Source organism: Rhinolophus ferrumequinum, chromosome 13 (genome assembly GCF_004115265.2).
Source record: "Rhinolophus ferrumequinum isolate MPI-CBG mRhiFer1 chromosome 13, mRhiFer1_v1.p, whole genome shotgun sequence".
Taxonomy (NCBI): Eukaryota; Metazoa; Chordata; class Mammalia; order Chiroptera; family Rhinolophidae; genus Rhinolophus; species Rhinolophus ferrumequinum.
The window spans coordinates 32345877-32366413 of NC_046296.1; the positions used below are offsets into that span (position 1 = coordinate 32345877).

The 20537-nt window shown below is 31.6% G+C and overlaps 1 protein-coding gene across 6 annotated transcripts in view; it reads left to right on the plus strand.

Moving 5' to 3' along the window:
* Positions 1 to 20537, plus strand: part of CCDC88A (coiled-coil domain containing 88A) — a 114784-nt gene that overhangs the window by 64454 nt on the left and 29793 nt on the right. For all 6 annotated transcript variants that reach the window (XM_033125381.1, XM_033125380.1, XM_033125375.1 and 3 more), the window contains exons 10-17: positions 1261 to 1419; positions 2085 to 2231; positions 2800 to 2944; positions 6353 to 6537; positions 9847 to 9984; positions 11136 to 12206; positions 13971 to 14098; positions 17365 to 17506. In XM_033125381.1, the coding sequence (XP_032981272.1) occupies positions 1261 to 1419; positions 2085 to 2231; positions 2800 to 2944; positions 6353 to 6537; positions 9847 to 9984; positions 11136 to 12206; positions 13971 to 14098; positions 17365 to 17506 (2115 nt within the window). The remainder of the gene's footprint in view (positions 1 to 1260; positions 1420 to 2084; positions 2232 to 2799; positions 2945 to 6352; positions 6538 to 9846; positions 9985 to 11135; positions 12207 to 13970; positions 14099 to 17364; positions 17507 to 20537) is intronic.

The window sequence follows — 20537 nt, forward strand, 5'->3', positions numbered from 1 at the left end:
TTTCTTTCCCTTACTTTCCCCTAATCTGTCATTTTAACTTAAGGGAATACTGTACTTGCAGGATCATAAGCTGGGACCTTTCTAGATGTATGAGATGGGAAATCATAATCTTTATTTCTAGATATGCTGTGACTGTTCTTCTAGTTCTTGGTAACAGGGTTTTTGTATGTGTGTTCCTTCTAAAACAGTCGTTCTCTATCTTTTTAGTCTCAAGACTTTTCTACTTTTAAAAATTAATATGGATTATATCTACTGGCATTTAGTATATTAGAAATTAAAACTAAGAATTTAAAAATTTTAATTCATTTAAAAATAATACTCAACCCATCGTGTTAACATAAAAAATATATTTTAACTAAATAATCATTATTTTCCAAAACAAACAAAAAATAGAATGGTACTCTTAAATTTTTACAAATCTCTTTAATGCCAGGCTTAATTGAAGAGTACTAGAGTCCCATATCTATGTCTGTGTTTATTCTGTTAAGATATCACATCCCATGTAGCCTCTGGAAAACTCTACTGTGCCCTCATGAGAGAATGAGAGTGAAAAAGGCAAATAATGTCTTAGAATTAACATGAAAACAGTTTTGACCTCATGAACTCCCAGAAAGCGTTTCAGGAAACCACAGATGTCCCTGAATTGTACTTTGATCTACTGTTCAAAAGGATTACAGGAAGGCTTTTAAAAGGTTGAATTTTAACATCTGTCTCAAATGGCATTAATCATATGCACTATCATTTTACTTGAAAGCATTAAAAAAAATTAACAGGAATTTGGTATGTTACAACATATCTGGATAGAAACATTATTTCTCTAAAGTAACTAAATGATCGATTTTAGTAATAGTTTGCCTCTTCTATGGTTTTGCTGTCCTGTAGTTTAAAGTTAACTTTTTTACCTTAAATTAATTCTAAATGATTATGTTAAGTAGAGGTTAACGTATTTTAAAATATCCTAGATATGTTTTACATTCCTGATATAGAACATTATATCAAAATTTGTATATAAACACAATTTGTATATTTGTGTATGAACATGTCTGTTTAAAATACTTTTTATTCTTGGTTAAACGAAAAAGGCTGTATGTCTCCCCATTTTAAAAAACAACTTATTTAAGGTATAATTTACAACCTATAAAATTCACTTTTAAAGTATACAATTCATTGATTTTTAGATTCATCAAGTTGTACAACCAAGGATTACCTATTTGAAAATAGAAAATAATACTTAAAATATTAATATTTATTTATGTTTAGAACATGAATTTGATTTCGGATGCTCGTTCTGCAAGAATGTATCGAGATGAATTAGATGCACTTCGAGAAAAGGCAATCAGAGTTGATAAGCTTGAAAGTGAAGTCAGCAGATACAAAGAGAGGCTACATGATATTGAATTTTATAAGGCAAGAGTTGAGGTATGTTGCATTTTTTAAACCATTCACAACGTTTTTTTTCTTTAAAAGTGTTTTTCTAAATTCATTGAAAATACACTTAATAAATGTGTGGAACTCTTGAAATGTTGAGCAAACTAAATACCTTCAGGTGTTTATTTTATGATAGATCAGCGTATTGCTTAGAATTTTAAAAAGGGATTTGGGGAAATTAAACATTTTCTCATGATGCTTATGTAAAGTATTGATAGAGTATTGGTTTATGATTTATGTGAGCCTTGGAATTTTACTCAAAAACCCCAAACTTTTCACTTTCAAGTTATAGTTTAATTGGAGAGAAATCTTTAAATCTGTTTCAACAAATTAAACCCTGGTTCTGTGGAGATGTGTGTGTTAAATATCTGCAAGACTGCTTATACTTAGTTCCTTATCCTTGTGTGTAAGGAATTTCTATGTACCCCAACAATTCTATGTAAAAATATAGTACTGTTACTTAATATTAAGTACTATTTTGTTTGCATAATAGCTTAAATTCTGGAGAGAAAAGTGGAACCAAGAAAACACCAACTGTATTTCTGTTACTCAGTAGATTTAGTCTTGCATATAAACAATTTTTGGTTTAGAACTTTAAAAAATTAACCAATATTAACATGTTTGTGATAAATAAAGCCCTTTTGAAATGTTTATAGGAATTAAAAGAAGATAATCAAGTGTTATTAGAAACAAAAACCATGTTGGAAGACCAACTAGAAGGAACTCGAGCTCGTTCTGATAAATTACATGAATTAGAAAAAGAGAATTTGCAACTAAAGGCTAAATTGCATGATATGGAAATGGTAAGTATTGAAAAGTATATCAAACATGGTCTCTAAGGAAGAATTCTAAGATTCATCTGATTCCCTGTAATGACAGGATGGCTAGTGTCCTTGATATTTTAACAAAGAAGAGATGACTAAGTAAATTCTATGCTTCCAATTTTATATAAATACAAGAGTAGTAGAAGTTTCTGCTTTTGTTACAGAGGGGTATTATTCATTTTGTCTTGTATTTTTCAGAAAACTCTAATAAGTTATTGTGTAAACAAGCCTTTAAAATACACAAAACTATTTAGCATTGGGTCAGAACCATTTGTTATATCACTAAAACAACATATTGACAATGAAGACGAGTTTTCAGTGTCCCCAAAGGTCATTTTTAAAGGATGTCAGTATAAAGACCAGTAGTAAAAATTATAATAACTGACTATTGCCTTCAAACTGAAAATTTAAGGAACCCAAGATTTATTGTCACATTATTCAGTTTCTGATAAACACTAGTTATAGTAATGCAATAATGCAGTATTAGCTTGAAATTGTACTGTTTCATAGCTTTCTTTTCTCTCCCTATTCCTTGCCAATAAAAAAGGAACGCGATATGGATAGAAAAAAGATTGAAGAATTAATGGAAGAAAATATGACTTTGGAAATGGCACAGAAACAAAGTATGGATGAATCATTACATCTTGGCTGGGAGCTGGAACAAATATCCAGAACTAGTGAACTTTCTGAAGGTATTTCCAATATTGTTTCATTTGAATGGATTGATGAATAAATGAAATATTTTTGCTTACATTTCTGGATATTTTATTGCAGTTCTTTTTTTCCCTAGCTGTAGATGTCTAAGAAGGGGAGCTGTGTCTCTAGATATGATTTCATGAAGTAATATGTTATTTCCACATTCCTGGGTCTGGTTATCTTTGCATGTCTTAACAACTCAACTTTTTTGAGTGAAATAACAGATTTGATCAGTTGTTTCTGTTATTGTCACAAGAAACTGGAATACTAGTTTATTCATTTATTTTGAGAAATACAGCCATCTGCTAAATAGAACAGAAAAGTCATATTAGCTGGTCATATTAGCATGTGTTTTTAATACAGGCAAATCTAAATAGGAAGTCAAAATGTAGTGGGAAGATTCTGAGGTAAATACATAGCAGGAATAAAGCAAGTTAAGAATCTTCATGGCTACTTTCATCGATATATGTAATCTCTCTTGTCGGATTACACCTACCAACTAGTCCAGCCCAGTTATACCCTGGAAATAATGAAAGACCCCCAGATAAATTTTTAAATCTTGGCTCCTTTTATTGACTTGTCCTCTATCTTAACGCTGATCGTATACATACAGTACAGTTGTTTGGGTTGTGGCTTTGATTATGCTAATACTGATATTTTTATTGAAATTACACTCAGGTTACATTTATTTTAATTAGACTGGTTCCTCTGTTACCCAGCATTACATTATTCCGCCTGCTTTCCTTCCTTCAGCATGTGTTTATTAAGCACCTACCATGTGTAAAATATTATGCCAGGCCCTGAGGTTATAGTGGTGTGGTAGACATAAAGTCTGAGAGCTTATAGTCTGGTTCCTGCAGAATAATTATTTTTACAGATGATTCATGTTTATTACCATTAGGCTTCTTCTAGTTTTACACTTGAGAACCTAATTCCAAATTCTAGGACCCCATGTAAATTCACTATATATAAATGATGATATTCAGCCATTGAAGTTGCTGAGATGTGTTACTTAAAATATTTGTGGAACGTTTTTTTATTGTATTCCTTATGAAATGAGTTATAAAGAAAGCAATTCAGACTTAAATGCTGTCTACTTCTAAAGTAGTTAAAATCACACTGTTAAAAGTTTCATCATCGGGGCAGCTAGATGGTTCGGGTAGTTAGAGCTCGAGCTCTGAACAACAGGGTTGCCGGTTCGATTCCCACATGGACCAATGAGCTGCACCCTCCACACCTAGACTGAAGACAGCGAGCTGCTGCTGAGCTTCCAGAAGGGTGACCGGATGGCTCAGTTTGTTAGAGCGTGATCTCTCAACAACAAGGTTGCTGGTTCAATTCCCGCATGGGATGGTGGGATGTGTCCCCTGCAACTAAAGATTGAAAACGGTGACTGGACTTGGACCTGAGCTGCACCCTCCACAACTAGATTGGAGGACAACAACTTGGAGCTGATGGGCCCTGGAGAAACACACTGTCGCTCAATATATTGCCCAATTAAAAAAAATTTTTTTTAAAAGTTTAATCATGTATTAAGTAAGGACAATAATAGTAATTACCTTGTAGGTTTGTTAGGAATGAATTTCTTAATACTTACGAAGCCCCTAGAACAGTGCCTGGTAAATAGTAAGCATTTGAATGTTAAGAATAATAATAATTGTTATCATCATCATTATCATATCACAGTTTGGTAGTTTTTATTCGCTGTTGTCATAGACTTGAATATTCATTTTAATGTGTCAGTTTTTAAAATTATATAAGGGACTTTCTAGAAAGTTTGCAAAATGTGGAAAAATATAAAAGGAAATTAAAGTCACTAATAATTTCTCAAATTAATTTTACATTTCAAAAAATTTGCTTCTAGAATTTTTCTACACCATTCATAGGTATTTTAGACTTTATCAGATCAATGTGTATATACAATTCAGGTTCCTTTTATCACATAAGATTACAATATAGGCATTCTTTCATGTTGATAAAAATGTGTTATAAGCATCCTTTTTAATTTTTCATAGTTTGACTTGAAGCTTCTTTGAAGCACAGTCATAGTGTTGAAAGTATTATTAAGGTATGTCATGTATTTAGCCTAATCTTGTTAATTTGAAATATACGAGTATAAATCATGAATTAGAGTATAAAATACACGAGTATAAATCATGAATTTTACTAAAGAACACTTGGACAACTAATGGAATTTTTAAAGTCAGTGACAATCTAGTATACCAGTTTCTAATAAAACATTAGTAACATGCTTACTAGAACAAAAGCTGGAAATAAGAATTGAGGCTTTCTTTACTTAAAATTTGGGGGATATTTTACCATACCTAATTTTATAAAAATTATATGCTTGTGGGATCTGGTGTGTGTGTGTATTTCTTTGCTTTTTGTGATAGTGAATTTTAAACATACACAAAAGTAGACAAACCTAGAAATGTTCCCCTTCCACGCTTCTATTTGTTTCCCTTCCTGAAATCTAGGATTTCAAAATAAATTCTAGGCATCATATGTCATTTATAAACCCTAGTATTTTTATATCATTAAAATATTCAGTGAGTTTGCTATAGGGTTTTAAAAACAATTATTTTTGGCTTACTGGAGAGCATCATTTACAGAACTACCATGTTTCCCCCAAAATTTTACTATAAGACCGGATCTTATATAATACAACATAAGACCTTGTCTTATATTAATTTTTGGTCCAAACGACGCATTAGAGCTGATTGTCCGGCTGGGTCTTATTTTCGGGGAAACATGGTAGAAACTGAGTATTCTTATGTTTAAAAATGTAATGCTGTAACCTACTTAGAAAGATGATTTCCCTTGACAAAATGGAGTTAGTGTTGCTCCTTACACTTAGTAGAGCAGGGATTCTTCATTTAGAGAAAGGCTTTTTCAGGGTGACCAGTGTATACTGGTCTTGTCTTTTTCAGAATCGGATTAGGATTTTCTTCCTTCAAACTGTCTTCCTTTAATTTTTGAAAGTGTGTCATAGGACGTGCTTTATACTTCTTATTTGAGTCACACAGTGACTCTATGAGATACATGGACCAATAACTATATTTTGCCCATGTACAAGTAACCAAGGCTCATTGAGGTTAAAGTAACTTGGGTATTGTCAAGTAGTTAATTTCTCATGGAACTAAAACTGGAATTCTAGTCTCTTCAGTCTAAATTTTGTACTTTTTCCCCCACTGGAATGCTATGGATATATTAAAAATTCAAGATTTATCTGTCTTTTATCTGTCTGGGTTTTTTTTTTTTTCCTCATTGTGTCTATTTTGTATACCTTTATAAATTTTTTTTATGTAGTTAAGGACCAAGTGATTTAGTGAATTTGCACTCAATATTTTAAATAGTAAAGAGTAAACCTAATTTTACCGATTTTATATTTTTCAATATTATAGCACCACAAAAATCCTTGGGCCATGAGGTGAATGAGTTGACATCAAGTAGGTTATTGAAGTTGGAGATGGAAAACCAGAGTTTGACAAAAACCGTAGAAGAGCTTCGGAGTACTATGGATTCTGCAGAAGGTAACACTTCCAAAATCCTGAAAATTGAAAAAGAAAATCAAAGACTAAGTAAAAAGGTAAATGAAAATTAATGTTTAATGTAATGTTAAAAAATGTGTATAAAATGGGGGAGGGTTATCATTTTATGAGGGGTTTAAATGTCTAACTATTACATTTCTTTGTACACCTGAAACTAATACAAAAAGTATGTAAAAGTATAAATAGCACTGTAATAAAACATTTTCCAGTTTTTAATGTGCCCTCAATATTTTAACTTATGGAAATTTTCAAACATCCATAAATGTGAAGTAAATGAACTCCCTTATTCATTATTCATCTTCAACCATTATTAACTTACAGCCAGTCTTTCTACCCCTGCCTATTGTCCCCACAACTACTAGATGATTTTGAAATGAATCCTAGAAAGAGTATCATTTCACCAACAAATACCTCAGTATTTATCTCTAAAAAGTAAGGCAAATTTTTATAAAAGGACAGTGAGAAAAATCACACTTCAAAGTTTAATAATTTTTGTTACCATTTCAATTTCTCCAATTCTATTTTTTTACATTTTGTTCAAATTTGAACCCATATGAGATTAATACGTTCAAACAGTTGATGTGTCCCTTAAGTCTTTTTTAGTCTACAAGTTTATTCTTTTTTCCCTAGCAGTTTTTCTGTTGAAGAAACCAGGTTATTTGTCTAAAAGAGTTTTCCCAAAATCTAGATTTTGCTGATTTCATTCTTTTTGTCACTTAGCAAGTTCTTTTGTCCCCTATATTGACTGCTTTATCTATAGGCTTAATCAGGTTCAAATTGAGTTTTTAGTATGAATGTTCATAAATAGTGTGTATATTTCAATTAGGAGGCACGTGTTTGGTTGTCTTTTGTGTGTGTGTGTGTGTGATATTAGTTGTCATAGAAAATCATTTGCTTGGATTCCTTAATTAATCAGATTGCAAAATTCTGATATTCTAATTATATCATCCCTTCTTAATTTGGTAGAGTTCCACAAAGAAAAGCTTTCTTTTAAAAACTACTGGTTTAAAGAAAACAAACACCACAGGAACAGTGGTGAAAGAAACAGTGGTGAGGAACAGATCTTTGGGAAAAGCAGGATGAATGTTTGATTTTGTCCCTTTATTTACCATTTTCCTAATAATGAATTCATTCTCTCATATCCTCCTGAGATAATTGAGTGACTTTGTTGTTTGTTTTAGTGTCATTATGAACTCATAGTTTTAAAAATATTTGAAGTGTTTTCATCCACTGCATTTCTTTTTCTTCTTTTTTTTTTTTTTAATTGGGTATATTGGGGAACAGTGTGTTACTCTAGGGCCCATCAGCTCCAAGTCGTCCTTCAGTCTAGTTGTGGAGGGTGCAACTCGGCTCCAAGTCCAGTCACCATTTTCAATCTTTAGTTGCAGGGGGCACAGCCAACCATCCCATGCGGGGAATTGAACCGGCAACCTGTTGTTGAGAGCCCATGCTCTAAGCAACTGAGCCATCCGGCCGCCCCTCCAGTGGCTCAGTGGTAGCTCGCTGTCTTCAGTCTAGTTGTGGAGGGTGCAGCTCACTGGCCCATGTTAGAATCCAACCGACAACTCTCTTGTTCAGAGCTCACGCTCTAACCAACTGAGCTATCTGGCCCCCCTGCATTTATTTTTCTTACTATCCCAATGAAGCTGCTTTCTGAATCCTTATGACACAACCTTACCACTCCTTGAAAGCTTCCTTGCTTTCTGCCATGACAGGATGTTCTAGGCTCCTAGCCATGTCTAGTTTTTCCTTTGATAGGTTCTAGGTATCTATTAATAGACTCAGTAATAAAAATCTCCCTAACCTTTAGACCAGTAATCTTTGAAATAAAATAAGCATCAGAATCACCTGTAGGGCTTGTTAAAACATAGATTGCTGAGCCCCATGCTTACAGTTTCTGATTTTTGGTAGTTTTGGGGTGGGGACTAAGAATTATCATTTCCAAGAAGTTCCTTGGTGATGTTCATCCTGCTGTTTTAGAACCATGCTTTGAGGACCACTGCCTTAGATAATGCAACTAGATTCCTTGATTTCTCTTGCAAGATTTTTTTCTCTTTTAAAACATTTTGGTATCAACTATAGACCATTAACCAAATAATCTTAGTAAGCATTTGACAATCGATACAGTGTTAAAGTAGGAGTGGCCATTTAGAACAGTTTTATTTTGGTTGTCATTGTAATTGGATCTGTAAATTATTACTTGATTTTGAAATTAGCTTTGAAGTACAATTAGTAAATTCTTAGTGATTCTAGCAATTTTTGATAAATTCATTGTATAAAAGATGTCTTTTGTAAACCAAACGCTTCATTTAAATTCCAATGATGTAAAACAACAAATTTAAATAACTATTATCCATATATTTTAATCTATAATGGAGAACCAAATGAATTAGTTATTAATAATTAAGAGCTTTCTAAGCATGTAAATTAATGTTGAATTGAGTTACTGGATTAGATTTGTGACTTGATGCTTTTGAGATATTACTGGAAGATTGTTTTCCATGTGCAGTTATCTTTCATTGATATTAAAACAGAAAAATTCAACTTGCTTTTTATAAGACTATTAAAATCCTTAGAATTCTTTACTATCAATATAGATTTAAGTCATATTTAAACTTGGAGTGGAATACTTTATATAGCTAAATCTTTTATTTTTTTTAATTACCTGATTTGAATATGTTATATAATGGGAAAGTCAGTGATCTAGCATATTTTAAACTTAATTTTGCTTTTTCATACTTATTAACCGCATACTTTATTATATCTTTAAAGTGTATAATTGAAAATTTTAAACCTAGAATGTAAATGTTTGCTGGAGTTTTGTTCAGCCTGTTTTTCTCCAGTATTCTCTTTTCTCCTTTTTATTTTAAACCAAATCCCTTTTTGTTTCCTCACATTTTTAAAATTTATACCACCAGTTCTCATCTTTTCCTTCACACTTTTTATATTCTCCTCTTCCTTCTTGTACAAAGAAATTCCTAGACTATAATTAAAATTTTACTCTACAAATCCACTCAAGCCAAGAGAACCTTTCAGTAAGACTTGTACAATCTTTATATAACACGTAATTATAATATATTCACTTGGATTTGTCTTTGTGTTTACAAGTAGAAATTTGCCCTCAGAGACTCAGAAGATAAGAAAAATAATCACGTCTGCTTATTTTATATAACTGCTAATACTAGCATGGATTATTATTTGACTTGCTCTACTAAATTCTTAAATTTCACCATTTGGGTATTAAAACTGTATTTTATTTTTAATTCAGTGATTATCTTTTGTTTTGACATGTTTCCACTGTGGTAAAATACTTAATGATGTATTGTTTTGTGGTTTCATTTTTCCAGGTTGAAATTCTTGAGAATGAGATTATTCAAGAAAAGCAAAGTCTTCAGAATTGTCAGAATTTAAGCAAAGATCTAATGAAGGAGAAAGCTCAGCTTGAAAAAACAATTGAAACACTTAGAGAAAATTCAGAGAGACAGGTTCATAAATTTCCTATTAAGTGTTGTATTTTAAAATTTATTAACAAGTTATTTTAGACTTTATGCAAATAAAGTGTTCATATAGCATTAAGTGTTCATAAATACTTTAAAATTTTTTAGATTTTAAAATAACTATGATTTTACTTCACTTTCTATTTTAGTAAAGTTAAAGAGAAAGCTTAGACATTTTTTAATTGCCAGTATGATTAATAATTATCTCATACACAATTCTGCAGTACCTGTGCTTTCAAGTGTCTTTGGAAAATGACTGTGGAGTGGAGTTGGGGAGAAATGGGAGTGGAGTTGGGGAGTAATGCAGCTGTACTCTGACCCTTAAAAAAAGGGAGAAGTTGTGGCAGCAACCATCTTGGATACTTTCAGATATATTTTCAAGTTCTAATCGATCATTTTTATTTTATGCTTGAGGAAACAGGATAGATTGAATGACTTGCTATTTTAAATGTCCTATTTGTTTCTTAGATGTAAAATTATTTGTTTTATATTATCTAGGTGTAGTCTTCAAACTACCTATAAAACAAATTTCTATAGAGCTACAGAATAAAAATTCTAGAGCTAAGCATGAATCTGTACTTTTACAAGATTCTCAGGGGATTGTTTAACACACTAAATCTTGAACTATTATACCATGCCATAAACTGGATGGATGTACCGGGGATTTTGTTATGTTTTGTTTACAAGTGAGAATTCTTTTGGGGAATGAATATACAGCCATATGTAATATATATACACACATTTTGTAGAGCAGATATTTACTGAGGACCCTCTGTGTTAGGTATTGCAAAATGTATTTATGAAACTAAAAGCTTATATACTGAGAAGATAGATATGTGTATACGTTTCACCTGTATTCATATTTGAATTTGAAACATGCAATTATAAATAATCTGAAGATCATTTTGATTGATATTAAACACATCTCTCTGAACCATTCCTTTACATTATGAGCTCCCTAAAGAAATAAACACAGTGATCTCAGTAAATATTTGGCAGAATTAAAAGTAAGATAGACATGCTAACACCCTTTTATGTTCTAATTTCCCTGTTAGTTTTTGGACAGGAGTAACTGTGTAATTTAACATGTTTAGTTCTTGCTTAAGTTTATAATTTTCTCCTTTCTCTTTTTAAATTAGGTTAAAATATTGGAACAGGAAAATGAACATCTGAATCAAACCGTGTTATCCTTAAGGCAGCGTTCCCAGATAAGTGCTGAAGCAAGGGTGAAGGACATTGAAAAAGAAAATAAAATTCTTCATGAATCTATCAAAGAAACAAGTAGCAAGCTAAGCAAGATTGAATTTGAAAAACGACAAATTAGAAAAGAACTGGAACATTATAAAGAGAAAGGAGAGCGAGCAGAAGAACTTGAAAATGAGTTGCATCATCTTGAAAAAGAAAATGAATTGTTACAGAAAAAGATAACCAATTTAAAGATTACTTGTGAAAAAATTGAGGCCCTTGAACAAGAAAATTCAGAGTTAGAAAGAGAAAATAGGAAATTAAAAAAAAGATTGGATAGCTTTAAAAACCTTAGTTTTCAGTTAGAATCCCTAGAGAAAGAAAATTCCCAACTTGATGAGGAAAACTTAGAATTGCGAAGGAATGTGGAATCTTTAAAGTGTGCAAGCATGAAAATGGCTCAGCTACAACTAGAAAATAAAGAACTAGAAAGTGAAAAAGAGCAACTTAAGAAAGGTTTGGAGCTCATGAAAGCATCTTTCAAGAAAACAGAACGCTTAGAAGTTAGCTACCAGGGTTTAGATACAGAAAATCAAAGGCTACAGAAGGCTCTTGAAAACAGCAATAAAAAAATTCAACAATTGGAGAGTGAACTACAAGACTTAGAGATGGAAAACCAAACATTGCAAAAAAACCTAGAAGAGTTAAAAATATCTAGCAAAAGACTAGAACAGTTAGAAAAAGAAAATAAATCATTAGAGCAAGAGACTTCTCAACTGGAAAAGGATAAGAAACAACTGGAGAAAGAAAATAAGAGACTCCGACAACAAGCAGAAATAAAAGATACCACATTAGAAGAAAATAATGTGAAAATTGGAAATTTGGAAAAAGAAAACAAAACTCTATTCAAAGAGATTGGTATTTATAAAGAATCCTGCATTCGTTTGAAAGAATTAGAGAAAGAAAATAAGGAGCTTGTGAAAAGAGCAACTATTGATGTAAAAACTTTGGTTACGTTACGTGAGGTAAATATAGTTACCTAATTTAAGGCAAATGTTTTTCATATTTTTAACTCCCAAGTTTTTTTAAAGATTTATTGGAACCCATCAGTAATTTGCATCACTTCTTACGATTCTAAAGTAGAAATTTAGAATTAGAACTAGAAACAGTTTCCAAGTTTCCTACTTTTGTTAAACATTGGAGTTTTTAAAGAAATTGTAATACTAAGTTTTCCAAGTAGTATCTGACTTGTTACATTATAATTTTATTTCAAAATAATGTGGAAATATTTGATCAAGAGTCTTACTGAATGCTAAGTATAATAGAAAGCATAATAGCTACTATTTATTGAATGCCAACTATGTGCCAGGTACTGGGTTAAGGACCTCATAAGTTGTGTTTATATATAATTTATATATATGAAATATATTATTTATATAATTTGTATGACCAATTCTTTATAGGTATTTTTTCCATTAGATTAGAAAACTGAGGTTCAGAGACATTATGTAACTTAATTAGGATGACACAGTTAATAAATGGTTTGCTGGATTCAAATCCAGATCTTTTCAGACTCTAAAGCCCCATTTTTTACCTCTAAGCTGGACAATTCAAATCAGGTTGAACTTAAAGGTCAACACTGAACAATTGGTAGTTGCTTGGATCTATGTGTTGACAAGAATTGTAAAATTTATAGTGTATTGGCAGCAGGTCCTGTGAAACGTGGTTGGTGCAAATCAGCAGATAGCATGCTTGCACCAAAAGAGAGTTTGACTCTTTTTTGCTATCCCTTTGTTGTACTATATATGATAACCCTTGAAGTTCAATTTAAAAGTATCTTATTTAGCTTTCTGGTAGAAAGTCACACTTGGAAGTCTGCAGTTCTGCTAAAAAGGCATTGAAAGGGTCCAGTATGAGCCTTTCATTTTTTCCTTTCTGTTGCTCTGCAGTCTTACCAACAGGAACAATGGGTTCCTTGTGCCTGAACTTGTAAGAATGCCCCCTAGTTCTTCAGATCCATATCCTCTTCTACCAGGAGAGGGATGGTAGTGGGAGAAGCATCCACTGTATATTTATAGAAAGAGACATGTACTAAACATGCACTAGAAACATGCACTAAAGTTCTAGCTCGTTATTTTAAAATTACTGGGTATGTGTTTTCCCCCCACAGTTCTCAAATGTAAGATGAGTAGTCACAAGTAAAGAATGAATAGTTTCTCCATTTAGTTTTTAACACTAAAAAGTTAAGGGAGGAAGTCCAGTTGGCTCAGTTGGTTGGAGTGCAGTGCTCATAACACCAAGGTTGCCGGTTCGATTCCCACATGGGCCAGAGAGCTGTGGCCTCCACAACTAGATTGAAAATAACGACTTGACTTGGAGCTGATGGGTCCTGGAAAAACATACTGTTCCCCAATGGAATATATATATATATATGTAAAAAAAATATATATATATATATATATAAAGTTAAAAGGGAATATTATATATATATGTATTTTATTTATATATGTGTATACATATATAATATATATATATTATATATATATATTATATATATATATATATATTATATATATATAATAAAGTTAAAAGGGAATATTAGCCAAAAAAAGCCAAAACAATTCTGTTTGGACTACATTATATTGCTTAACACTTTTTAATGATGTAGGAAAAGTTCAGCCACACTTCAGTCTTTCTTTCTTCAAATTATATGTATTTCTGGATGGTGAATTTCTTAGATGTTTATGTTCTTGACACTTACATGAATTTTGCATTACTTTTAAAATAAGGATTTGGTGAGTGAAAAATTGAAGACTCAGCAAATGAATAATGATCTTGAAAAATTAACTCATGAGCTTGAGAAGATAGGATTAAATAAAGAGCGACTCTTACATGATGAACAAAGTACTGATGACAGGTGAGTATTAAGTCTATTTGGCAAACAGTTCAAATCATTATTATTATTATTATTTTGTTGTTCAAACATTGGTTCTTGCCTGTGCTATAGCTACAGAATACATTTATGTATGTCACCATTTCTGGTTCCTTCTTCCTTTAGAAAAAGTTCTATAACAAAAAAAAGTAAAAAAAAATCAGATAAAGACCACCTAATATTGGAATAAGAAAAAAATCCAAAAAGTTATTATATAAATTCAGTTACATAATAAGAAAATAAGATGCCACCTGGGTAGCATAAGATCAGAGAATATAATTTTTTGTGAAAGTAGAATGAGACATTAACAACAAACCCCTCTCTGGTGAAACATGCAGTCAATTTAAGCAAGTTATTTTTTATTTGAATCATGTGCTTAAATGCCTCAATTCTTTCATTTATTTTGTGTGCCAAATGTGGACTTAAAGAGAAATGGAAGAAAAGTATGAAACAAAGGGAAATATTTTGAGAAGCAAATAAGATGTAAAAATAATGTGGAAAACTAAGGTTTGACAAACAGAAGAAAAAATTAACTTATATACCATTTAATTTTGTGAATTATCAGCACAGGTTTAAAGAAAATTTCTATTCTCCTATAATTATAATCTATCAAACAGTTACTCAGATTTTCAAGTAGTCTACTATTTACCACCTAGTCAGCCACGTGATTCCAGCTAGAATAGAAATGTGTATTGTTAAGAATATTGTTTTATGTAGGCTAGATTTTAATTCATTGGAACTTTTATAATTAGACATTTATATTTTATCATCTATCCTTTATTCTAGTAAGTATTTACATCAAGTAAATATATATAGGAAAAAATAATGCTAATGATTATATGGGATTTGTTTATGTAATCTTGAGAAATTTAAAGTTTATAGAACAGATTGATACTTTTAAAGGTTAATTCTGTAATAACAAACAGAAATAATGTGAGGCATTTATTCTAGCAATCAATTCAAGCAATCAATTGAATTAATTATACAGATATTTCATGAGAAAAAATATTTTTGAGTTAAACAGATAATTAAGGACAACTTAATTCACTATCTTTTAATATATTAGGTTGGTGCAAAAGTAATTGTGGTTTTTGCAGTTATTTTTAACCTTTTAACCTTTTAACTGAAATTACTTTTGTACCAACCTAATAGATACTGAATATGCATCACTTTATTTGAACAGATGTGTTACCTGCATGTAAGACATTTGAAAAATTGCCCCCCCCCCAAAAAAAAAAAAGCTAGGGTAAACTGTAGTTGCCCTGATGGACCCTGTGTTATAAATTTATGAACCCACCTCTAGATGGGTCATTCATACTGTTTGGTACCTGTACCTTTTGTCAAACCTTAATTCATACAATTAGGTAATGTTGATTGAGCTCTCATTACCTGCTGTTTATCAAGCGTCAAAAAAAATGATAATGTTTCAGCTGAACCGTGAAGAATGATAGAAATTTGCAAAGTGGCAACTGTGGGGAAGGGTATTCCATGCAAATAAAGCACAAAGATGTGTTGAGCAATTCTTAGTGTGATATGAAAGATGGGTTAGAAAAGAGGCAATTTGGAAGCACAGAGACCAGTTAGAAAGCTATTGTAATAGTCTAGGCAAGATGTGATGTATTTATTAATCCACACATATTTATTTATATAATGAAAACATATTAGACATGGAGATAAAAGCATATATTGAACTAAAATTTTTAGGAAATGGAATTGAGAGCAGTTAATAACCACGGTAGAACCTGGGAGATCAGGAAAATAAGTGTCTTTAAGCCACTAAACCAGCTTCTTTCTCAGTCAGTAAGGTAGCTTTACCGTCACAAAGAAAGTAGAGGCTCACAGCCATAAATTCCTTTGACATTCATCCACTCCATCTTGGAATTTATTTATATCTGCATCTGTCTCTACCTTTTATTTCAGATGTTGTCCCTACTTCTTTTGTTAGTTAACCTTTTTATCTTTCCATTTGATATCATTCCATCTGATCTCCTTTGAAGATATAATTATTATTAAGATAGTTATTCTTGTCATAAAGGAATAGTCTAGTTGTGGAACTGACTGTATAAATAGATTAACTAAAAGGCAACAAAGTAAATTTAGTGGTAGAGTTGTAAACTCAAGAGTGCTGTGTGCTCACTCTTGTCTTTCTCTTTTAACAAATCTTTTCTTGTGTCTTTTAGTATAATTTCCTAGGGTTATATTCTCAGGCCTCTTATTCATTCATTCTATATGCTGAGTATTCCCAGTCATCATTTTACCTGATGTCCATATTATTCTCTGTTTACTGGACATCTCTATCTGGACAGTCCAGAAGCAACTCAGGCATCACAAATTCAGCATATCCAAAGACACACTCATTAAATGCTTTAAAAATGTTTATTGATTTTTGGTATCAAGCCGATACCATAATGAGTCAGATTTGTTCTCTAGTCTCAATGAACTTAAAATCTGGTTGAGTAGAAAATATATACAAACAAATTAATTATAGTACAGGCAGAATATAAAATTTCTCATTACATACTTTAGGTTTATATTTTGTTTAATTATCAGGATTCTCAGTTGTAAGAAATAGATTAGTCAGAATCCCTAGTTTATGATTCACTCTCAAACTGATCATGCACTGTCCCTTTTGTAAAAAAAATCTTAATTAAGAATAATATAATTATTCATGAACCCAGCATTCAAAAAGATAACTAAAATATTGACATTCTGTAAAATATTGACATTCACATCTATCTGACTCTGGCACCAGTATCCTGTGTCTTTAGTATATCATTCCCTTTATAAAATATTCTGCAAGTACTCTATAACCTGAAGACAAAGTCTTCAGTGAGTTTTAAGTCGTAACTATTCATATGGTCTTGTATAAATACTTTACACTTAATATTATAGACAAATACTTGACAATATAATAAATGCATTCATTTCTTTCTATAGATTCTATTCTTATAAAGCTAAAAGGTATATTTTGAGATAGATCTTTCGGATGCCTCTTTTGGGCATTAATTTTTGCTTTTGACAACCTAAGGTGTAATCAGGAGCTCTATTTACTCAGTGATTTTTGTTTCTTCATGACCAGGAATAGTTTAAAAGGGAGAATAGGGCAGTAAGAGGAGGATGATTTGACATTTTTTTAAAATGCTGTATTATAAAACCTGTTTATGGCATCAATATCTGTGGTCATAAATTATCTTTAAAAATAATTTTCCGACTTCCACTGATGAACTTTTATTATTTTTATACTTGGATAGTAGGTACAAACTTTTGGAATCTAAATTAGAATCTACGCTAAAGAAATCTCTTGAAATAAAAGAGGAAAAAATTGCTGCTTTAGAAGCTCGATTAGAAGAATCCACAAATTATAACCAGCAATTGCGCCAAGAACTTAAAACAGTAAGTGATTTCCTTGGAAAGAGTTTTAATTGTCAAATATTTGGAGACAAAATTGTAAAGTAGAAAATAAAAATGTAACAGCATTTTATTTAGTTTTTTCTTAAATTTGAGAGTATTCTTAAACAGATGTTTGTCATATAGTTTATGATAAACTGTATTTTGTCTATACACTATAATTTATTCAATCCTATTTCATGTGCGTATGTCCCCATGCAATTAGGAACATGTCAGAACAGTGAGAGAGGGACGGGCAAAAGGCAGGCTTATTTCATTGAGGAAAGGTCTCAGTGCGATAGTGTGACACGACTCTGACACTATCTTCCTATGGAAAATCTAGGTAAAAGTTTGATAAGTAAAGATATGGATATGAGAATACCAAATCAAGGGAAATCATATGTGTGGTATAAGAAAGCATCTGATCTCATAAATTTGAGGTTTTTTCCTAGTCCTGTTTTCTTGTGATATTTGGAATTACTCATTTAAGTAAACAAGGCAAGGACATTTATTCATGTTTTCCCTACATGAATAAATTGAAATTGAAGGGGCTTGCCCATTCCATCGTGTTAATTTAATAGTAGATTGTGAAAATCATGTTCTAGTTTATTCTCCTTTTTATCATCTCTGCAGGGCTCCCGGAATTGTTTTTGCAGTCAATTAAATATTCAAATTTACAAGATTATACTGTGGGCCACATTTAGAACCATTTGATTCAGAACTCTATGGAAGATACAAGTATATAGCAAGCAGGGTACTGTCACGTGTCCTTCTTCACATAGTTGTCTGAGAGTCATCTTTCCACTGCCATGTCTTGCATATGACAGTTCAGGTGCAAAAAGATGAGATTCACATTGGGTTTGTGTGGAAGCTGCCCTCACTTTAAGACTTTATGCTCTACAGCATCATCATCTCTTGCAACAACTCCAAAGGCATAGACTTAAGGTCTCCGCAATAGTTATTACCAGTTTTAAGAGCTGCTGCACTCAGAGAAGTTCAAAGATATGGCTTCCTGTTAGGTATTTATAGTTTTCCCAGTCCAAATACAAGTTACCAATCAGGGTCATATTTCCCATAAACAGTCCTGCCTGGTAACACGGAACATTCCAACTTTATCAGGTTTCCAGAGGAAAAGGTTGCCTGAAGGTAAGTTTCTCGTGCAGGAAAGAAAAAGGTTTTGTTCACCGTTTTCCTTTACCATCATTGCTGGTATTTGTCCCAGACATTACCGTAGAACATATATCGTTACAAAAGAAATTCTAGAACTTTTATTAGTTAACATAAAGGATTATCTAAAAAATAAAGTAAAATTTGGTGCTGGATTTCATTAATCTGTATTTCCTGAATTTTTTACCCTGTTAAGCATTGTAACTAAGTTGCAAGTAAAGTCAACTCATGAAGCTACTCATCTAGAAAATAAGTAGGTTTGGATGTGGTTGGTATATACTCTGTATTTCTAGCCTAAAAAGTGGAGATTAAAATTTCATTGTCTTTCACGTCCAGCCATTTTGGCATAACTAGTGTTGGACTAGCTTCCTGCCATAAACATGTATTCAACTGGAGTTATACTGTTCTGACTTTTAGTACTGTACATGAAGATGTATATCACTTGAAGATAGACTATGAAAGTTAAATATGAACAGTATAAGGCCTAAAGTAACTACTAAAATAGCATGACAAAGAGGTATGGCTAATATGCCAGCAAAAAAGATAAGATAGAATCATAAAAAAATAAAAAGAAGGAACAAAAATTAAAAAAAGAGGGATCAAGTACAGATTAGGCAAATAGAAAACAAATAGCAAGATGGCAGTTTTAAACCAAATCATATCAATAATCACATTAAATGTAAAAAATCTAAAACCCAGTTAAAAAGCAGAGATTAATGGATTAGATAAAAAGGCAAGACCTTCCTATATGCTGCCTCTAAGAAACATTGATGGGAAACCATGTTATTTTCTGTGTGAACATAGATTGGAGATTCTGATTAATGATATGTAAGGTAAAGGAACCATTTTTGAAACTTAGTTGTAAGGAATAATGGCCTAAAAATGAGAAGCTTTGAGTTTTATTCTCAGTTCTCCTTAGTAATAATGACCTACGTCTATAATCTTCCTAAGCCTAGAAAAAAAGATCCTGTGGGAAATTAATGTAAAATAGGATACTTGAAATGATGTCACCCAACTATGTTATTAGGGTATTAAAAGTGAAAAAGGAAAAAAAAAACTGAAAAAATTATGATCCCAGAACACCTATTAGATCACTTGCTGAGCTTTAAATTGCATTCTATCTTGGCATCTTTTTCCTTTAGTCTCACATCATTATTTTCTAATTCAATAGTAACAAAGTTTATTACTGAGTCACAAGCTTTCTTAAGGTTTGCATTAAACATTGAATTATTTTAAATGTTTATCCTTGCCTTAATATAAAGTTTGGATTAATTTAGAAATTTCTGATAAATATCTTCTATGATAAACTAGTGATTCAACATAAGTATAACAATTCATTTCAAACTGAAGAGAGCTATTTAAGTGGTTCAGTAATTTTGGTAATGTAAGATGACTAAATTATTAATTTTGAGTTGGCTCTCTTAATGTTTGGCTGTGATCACACCAGAAAACCTTGGATAAGATATATTCTTCTATTGCTTACTCTTTATAAAATAAATTACAGTAATTATATGTGGATCAAGATCTGAATAAAGAAGCCATTAACTTATTTATTAACCGTCTCATTCTGGCAACATATCCTTCATAAAAGAACAAACATATATAGATACTTCCTCAATTTTAATTTAGAAATCTTTTTAAGAGGAATCGTCACCTGTGTCAAGTCTTTATTTGTTCTTCACATAGGGATCTCTGAAATCTCAAAATCAGCTATAGATGTAACTCTAAAAAAAACTGGTACTATATAGCAACATGTTTAGGTCCAAGTATTCTTCAGCAACATTTTCAGCATAAACAATAGGATATGAGGATATGAGATTACCGAATATATTGTAGGAGTATGACACATAAGCAGAGTATATTTAGTAGT